This window comes from Antedon bifida, chromosome 8, assembly GCF_963402885.1.
Source record: "Antedon bifida chromosome 8, ecAntBifi1.1, whole genome shotgun sequence".
NCBI lineage: Eukaryota > Metazoa > Echinodermata > Crinoidea > Comatulida > Antedonidae > Antedon > Antedon bifida.
In genome coordinates this window covers 12,366,960-12,374,550 of record NC_136233.1, presented here as the reverse complement: position 1 = coordinate 12,374,550, position 7,591 = coordinate 12,366,960, and the positions used below count along the sequence as shown (strand labels likewise).

General features: G+C 31.8%; 2 protein-coding genes across 3 annotated transcripts in view; one reads left to right on the top strand and one right to left on the bottom strand.

Annotated features, from left to right (window-relative positions):
* Window positions 1–7,591, top strand: part of LOC144850547 (uncharacterized) — a 52,098-nt gene that overhangs the window by 3,106 nt on the left and 41,401 nt on the right. The gene's annotated exons all lie outside the window — the stretch shown is intronic.
* The window catches only part of LOC144850548 (uncharacterized), a 30,621-nt gene continuing 23,833 nt past the window's right edge, over window positions 804–7,591 (bottom strand). The window contains exons 11-17 of the mRNA XM_078707838.1: window positions 4,710–4,811; window positions 3,481–3,539; window positions 2,876–2,988; window positions 2,148–2,356; window positions 1,366–1,588; window positions 1,056–1,084; window positions 804–942 (exon numbers count right to left, since the gene is read on the bottom strand). Coding sequence (XP_078563964.1) covers window positions 881–942; window positions 1,056–1,084; window positions 1,366–1,588; window positions 2,148–2,356; window positions 2,876–2,988; window positions 3,481–3,539; window positions 4,710–4,811 — 797 coding nt within the window. The 3' untranslated portion in view covers window positions 804–880. The remainder of the gene's footprint in view (window positions 943–1,055; window positions 1,085–1,365; window positions 1,589–2,147; window positions 2,357–2,875; window positions 2,989–3,480; window positions 3,540–4,709; window positions 4,812–7,591) is intronic.

Below are 7,591 nucleotides of genomic sequence, written 5' to 3'. Positions count from 1 at the left end.
AGGACATGTTGGGTCCCGAATGAGTCCTTAATATGGGTTCTACTGTAAATAATAATAAATACAATACTACCAAGTGAGCTTCGTAAAACTTTGTATCAACTGAACAGGCTAGAAACACCGTCATTTCATTCCGTTTGATTGCATAGATCTAGTATTTCAATTTATGTCGATACGTTCAGTACACTGCGTGGCCGTAACGCAATGACAACTAATATGTCCATGTTCAACGTCGTAAAATTAAAACGTAACTATTTGCATATAAATAATGAGAATTAAAAATAAATAAATTATAAACTATATACATTGATATAATATTAAATAATTATGTATTTACAAGTACAATTTAAGTAACACAACTTGTATTGCTTGTCGAAATAGGCTAAGCATTTGTCCGAGGTTGGGTGGGGGAGGAGGTTCTAGGTTGTGGTGGATGCTGTTTAGATCTAAACGTAATTAACACACCAGTCACCAACCGCAAAAATAACATTTACCAAAGTGAGATATTTCTCCTATTAGGCCTAAGTCACACCTAATCATTTTCTTATTGCAAAATGTCCTATTTTACTATTAGGCCTAATTGTTGAAAATGAATTAGGCCTCGAGGTTTTTAAATAATAATTTTACAAATCCATTCAAATGACGTCATGATCAATAAGAGCAATAAAATCGTTGTATCGTCTTGATATTATTGATCATTTGATTGGACATTCTATAGTTCTAAAATGAAAACCTTTTGTGTTTTATGTAAGAAAAATGCATATTTATCTAGTTATCGTAAATGTTTTTTTTTTATTTTATTAATACTGAAGATAATAAGACACTGGACGGAATAGTTGAAAACAATCAATTATGCAATTGTTACAGCTTGGAAACTTGGTTGCTAAATATTGACGTCTTGTTGTTCCATATCCTCGATTTTGTTTTTGGATTGCGAAACTCGAACTTGAAAAAAGGAAAACAAATACAGTACAATTTAATTAAAATATAAAGATGATGATGATTTATAAATTATCACTATAAATTGAAAAACAATAGAAAACAATGTATCTCATTACCGTTTTCAACTTTTGTCGACTTCTTTTCCCTAAAAAATATAATCAATAAATAAAAATGAGTTCATTTTGCATTGACTGCTGCGTAGCATCTATTTATATTCCATACAGCAATTTAACGCTTCATTGCTTGTCAGATCCGAAAGTTCGTTGTTTGTCTACAAAGCAATTGGCCTAAGACAACTTAGGCTAAGTTTAAAGCTTTTGTTCTCTGCGGTTGAAATCAATTATTACAGGCGATGATTGTAAACTGCATAGTACGTGGGAGGTCTTTTTTATCAAATGAAAAGCATAATATAGACATTCGGTTTACCTGAAAACAAGGTACACTACACCGAATGCAGCGACAATAACGGCGATGACCACGATGACGATCGCCGCTATAACTCCGTCGGAGATTCCGCCGCCATCTTCATCTTCTTCTTCCTCAATTACTAATCCTCTCTGTACTTGTTCTACCGGTACGCCGATAGCTGCCGAAATATCATCGACGCTATCCGTAATAACGGCTAGGAGGGTGTCTTGGTCAAAATATACTACGTAATTAAGAAAAATAATAATCGGTGACTCATGCGAGTTAGATATTGTTAATATTGTTATGTCCACGCTGGACATTTGGACGTACTTCCTCGCTCTATTCCTTTAGGTCGAGGTGACGTGACCAAGACAATCTAACAACAGGATGCTGAGCTCCGGAGATCAGAAAGTTTATCTGTGGCTGTGACACGATCAGTTCCACGCCCCTAAAGCTTGGTTCCCACTGGCGACAAGACGCAAGGACGTAACGCAACGCAAGCGTGTTGTTGACCAATGACAAGCGAAAGTTCGAATAATCCAAAGCTTGTGATTGGTCAACCCGCGTTCTAGTGGGAATCAAGCTTTAACAGACACCGCATGCCGCGGAGAATATGTACATAGTACAGTACTGTTGATATTTGTCGCAGTCAGACATAAGATCAAAGGATCTCTGTGTCCTGTCGTTTATAGACTGATTTGACGTGACGATTCTGGGTAGGTCGATTGATTCCTCCTTATGATTTGTACAGTAAACCCCTACAATACATACATTATTTTAAAAATACTAAAAATACGAACCTACTACATCTCTCTTTATTCTTTGGTGAAGCAGTCGGTCAGTATCTCGTCGTTTTCGATTAACCGAGGAGCTCCCGGCTGAACACAGTTCGTTGTCCATTTCTGGCACAGCGTAAATCAGAATGTTGAATGAACTTGGATCTATACTTACGGGAAACCCATCCCCTACGTAGATGTTGTTTGTATCTATGTAGTTGTACGAACCATCTCTGAAACGAAGAACAAGAAGATTTCTTTTGTGTTATAACATTGATGTATTGTCCCCCTAAAACACGAACAATTAAGATTAATTAAATCAGATTTTGAATACGTTATTGTGTAGTTTTAATAAAATAAGTTTTAAATCATTTCTGTAGAAAAAAACCGGGAAAAATAATGTTTTCACTTATAAAATGACAAATAAATGGTTAAATTCAACAAAAAACCCATTGGCTGCGGGCCAATTTGACTATTTTTGCATTAAATTGCAGTTTATTCAGGTAAATAATTTCTGTTTCGATCCAATTTTTGGTCAAAGTGGATAATTATTAAGTGACATTAAAATGGTATATTCAACAAAAAATGTTTTAAGAATTATTTTTTAAGGGGACGATGTATCTTTAATGATTACGCCATGGTATGTTTTTTTATTGTTTTGTATTAATTGGGTTGTATGATAGCATTTTAAAAATGGTAATAACACATGGTACAATATAGACATTTCACTGTTGTTTTCCCACGGGCATTACCCAGTTTTGGATCCGCTAGACGGACAGCAGGTTTGGTAATTTTCGTCTAAATTGCAATATTCGTCAATAGCTGTTTCAACGGCGGCCAGCAAATTGGATTCAATACTGCTCCACTGAAAGTAAAATACAATAAAACCTTCATTAGGCGTGGTTCCCACTACGGACGCAACGCAATGACTTAAGCGCAACGTAATAAAGCGACCACCAATGATCGGATAATCCATCGCTTGTGAATTGGTCAAATTTCTTGCATTGTTGCGCTTACGTCCTAGCGATTGCGTTGCGCGTCAAATTTATCTTACGTAAATCTGATTCATTGTATAATAAGCTTGGTTCCTACTAGAGACGCAACGCAAGGACGTAGACGCAACTTAAGCGAGTTGACCAATGAAAACCGACAGTTAGCATAATCCATCGCTTGTGATTGGTCAACTCAATTGTGTTGCGTCTACATTATTACTTCTTGCGCTGCGTCCTGGGAACCAAGCTATATTGATGTTTCATATGTCATTTTGGAAAAAGCTTTTCTTATTATACAATTTACAGGCCTGTAATTATTTTCGCCCATGATTAATAATGTAATATACAACGGGTTGTTTACTCACTGCTGATATCTCGGCAGTGATAGTGATTTGAACACCGTTTTGAACTTGTTCTACGTTTTCTGTAAGATACAATAAGTAATGTTATTCAATTCAATTCACATTTATTTACTCATCGTTTATAAATATAGTTTCATAATATAAATGATGGCAAGGATCCTGCATAGAGAAGTTTACACTTCTGTTTTTGCAGGACCCTTTTACATAAAAAACAATAAACACAACATAATAAATATAAAATAAAAAAAAAACATTTCCTATATACATTTTAGAGTTGTTCATCAGCATAAAGCGATAAATAGTGTTTTTCTAACATGATTATCTATACATTTATTTTTCTTTAAAAGGAAATATTCAGTTTATTACTTCCAGTACATGTGAATTCTTTCTTTATATTTTATAGCAAAAGTATGAATACATATAATATAAAACAGGCTATGTGTGTATACTCACACACACCAACACAACGCATAATATATGCATATATATTTTATGAGTGAAGCATTTTAAGTTCTGTAATTCGATAAAATGTCTCTTTTTACATATTTTTTTAGTATTTTATAATTTTTGTTAACGAATATCTAAGTGATTTCTACAGAGCTCGTTCCATAGTTTCGGTCCGTGTATACTGATAAAATGTTGACCAGACGTTAGCCTAGATTATGGTTGTTTTACGTTATAGTAATTTCATGTTTTTTATTCGCCACAGTTTGGACTTTGATGTATATCTTTTTTCGTACAACGCTAGGCCTGTATGTGAGACAGACATTTTATATTAAATTGAAACCTACCATTCCGAAAGAACAGTTGCCAAAGCTGGATAATGAAATATCCGGTAGGACCTACTTTGAGTTTAATTTTCGATCATCGGGCGCGATGTTTATTTTTCTGGGCGTATGAAACATAAATCTGATTCTGAGTCGCGAAATTAATTTTTCTGGACGTCTGAAGTACAAATCATGAATAATTGAATGATTATGCATACATTATGACATTATAGGGGCGATATATAACCATTGGACATTGATCAAGTCATTTTGTCAATGGTTTTCTACAAGAAACCAGCTGTGTAGCTCAATGGTTGGACTTCAGGTCGCGAACCTGAGAGAGAATATAAGCGGACCATGAGGTTTATAGGTCCAAGCTTGGACATACAAAAGAACAGCCTTAGACGTCCATAAAAAATCGCTTCTGGGATTAGAGTTTGATACCGATGAGCAATTTAATCGTACCTTCACAATTATCGCCTTGATATTCACTTGTACATGAGCAACCACACGTTTTGCTGTTGAGAGTCCCACCGTTTTCACATTCATTACTGCAGCCAGCAGCTTCTGCATAAAAATGAAATAAATATACTCAACTTTACAGAAATAAAACCAATTTGCGAACTATTGTACGAAAATGTGAGATAAAAATGTTAATTCAAACTTCAGACAAAAACTTAGGAAAAAACCGAATTAATCATTTAACACATCACACCATAATTTCATTTAATTTATTTTTCTCATAAACATATACAATGAAAAATGCATACCAATACAACATATTGTCTAAACTATCAAACTTAAGTTTATGTGAACAAAATGTGATGTGTCCATATATGGATTAGATTTCAAACCATGAGTATGCATTATGCATGATGCTAATTAGAATTACTACCATATTTGGGCACATTTTTTGTCAAACTAGTTTGAAAGTGTAGATAGAGATTTAGTTATTTACCTAGGTAAGTTGGTGACCTATACATAACAATTAATTGGTCCATGAAACCAACTTATCCGAGTAAATAATCTGAACGGGTCCACAGTCAATAAAAAAAAACATTAAAAAGAGAAAGCAAAACCAAAAAGTAAACTGAATAATCAACAATCGCCAAGCACTTTACACATCAAACAAATCGGTGTTATCAATTTCAATTCAATTTCATTTTATTTCGGAAATATCATCCATATAAATAAACTTATAAACCATGTGTTAAAGAAAAAAATCTGTAAACAAATATACACAGAATGTGTAATGAATTCACCAGTAGGCTGTTGATCTTGGGTTAAACCAGTGGTTGACATCGGTTCAATTGATTCTTGAGTTGTACCTGCGTATATATTTAACATAAATAAAACAAACATGGCATTTGGAAACAAAAAACCTTTAGCATAGAACAACATTAACGCATGCGCTCGCATAGAAACTTGATAGTAATACATATTGTTTTAATACAGTATAATACTGTATATCAATATTTATATGGTTGAAGTTTGACGTTCGAAACAATGTTTCTGCGAAAAAAATAAGAAAATACATTGTGGTAATTTGTGTCTGCCAGCATAATCTCTGTATTCCTCCTCTGTTTATGCTATTAATAAGTACAAGAAAAGTAAAAGACATTTTTACATGTTATTAGTTAAAAGAAATGTTTACATGTTATTAGTTAAAAGAAATGTTTACATGTTAGTAAGCAAAAGAAATGTTGCAAAAGAAAATATGTTCTTGTTATTACGTAAAAATCCCAATTCTTGAACATTTATTGGCATAAAGTATATAAGTATGGGCCCAGGTTAGAAGTAGAACTTTTCTTCAAAAACAGATGAAATTACGATTAAACTAACCAAGTTATAATTACAATGTGTTATTAGACACCATTTAATATTTATTCCTAAGTAATAAAAAAACAATAGCACGGAATATGTATATGTTATTAAGTGAAATTGTGGACATGTTATGTAAAAGAAATGTTTACATGTTAAGTAAAAGAAATGTTGACATGTTAAGTAAACGAAATGTTGACATGTTAAATAAAAGAAATGTTGAAATGTTAAGTAAAAGAAATGTTGACATGTTAAGTAAAAGAAATGTTGACATGTTAAGTAAAATAAATGTTGACATGTTAAGTAAAAGAAATGTTGACATGTTAAGTAAAAGAAATGTTGACATGTTAAGTAAAAGAAATGTTGACATGTTAAGTAAAAGAAATGTTAACATGTTAAGTAAAAGAAATGTTGACATGTTAAGTAAAAGAAATGTAGACATGTTAAGTAAAAGAAATGTTGACATGTTAAGTAAAATAAATGTCGACATGTTAAGTAAAAGAAATGTCGACATGTTAAGTAAAAGAAATGTCGACATGTTAAGTAAAAGAAATGTTGACATGTTAAGTAAAAAAAATGTCGACATGTTAAGTAAAAGAAATGTTGACATGTTAAGTAAAATAAATGTTGACATGTTAAGTAAAATAAATGTTAAAATGTTAAGTAAAATAAATGTTGACATGTTAAGTAAAATAAATGTTGACATGTTAAGTAAAAGAAATGTTGACATGTTAAGTAAAAGAAATGTTGACATGTTAAGTAAAAGAAATGTTAACATGTTAAGTAAAAGAAATGTCGACATGTTAAGTAAAAGAAATGTAGACATGTTAAGTAAAAGAAATGTTGACATGTTAAGTAAAATAAATGTCGACATGTTAAGTAAAAGAAATGTCGACATGTTAAGTAAAAGAAATGTCGACATGTTAAGTAAAAGAAATGTTGACATGTTAAGTAAAAAAAATGTCGACATGTTAAGTAAAAGAAATGTTGACATGTTAAGTAAAATAAATGTTGACATGTTAAGTAAAATAAATGTTAAAATGTTAAGTAAAATAAATGTTGACATGTTAAGTAAAATAAATGTTGACATGTTAAGTAAAAGAAATGTTGACATGTCAAGTAAAAGAAATGTTGACATGTCAAGTAAAAGAAATGTTGCCATGTTAAGTAAAAGAAATGTCGACATGTTAAGTAAAAGAAATGTTGACATGTCAAGTAAAAGAAATGTTGCCATGTTAAGTAAAAGAAATGTCAACATGTTAAGTAAAAGAAATGTTGACATGTCAAGTAAAAGAAATGTTGCCATGTTAAGTAAAAGAAATGTCAACATGTTAAGTAAAAGAAATGTTGACATGTTAAGTAAAAGAAATGTCGACATGTTAAGTAAAAGAAATGTCGACATGTTAAGTAAAAGAAATGTTGACATGTTAAGTAAAAGAAATGTCGACATGTTAAGTAAAAGAAATGTTGACAAGTTAAGTAAAAGAAATGTTTACATGTTATTTAAATAAAAAGAAATGTTTACA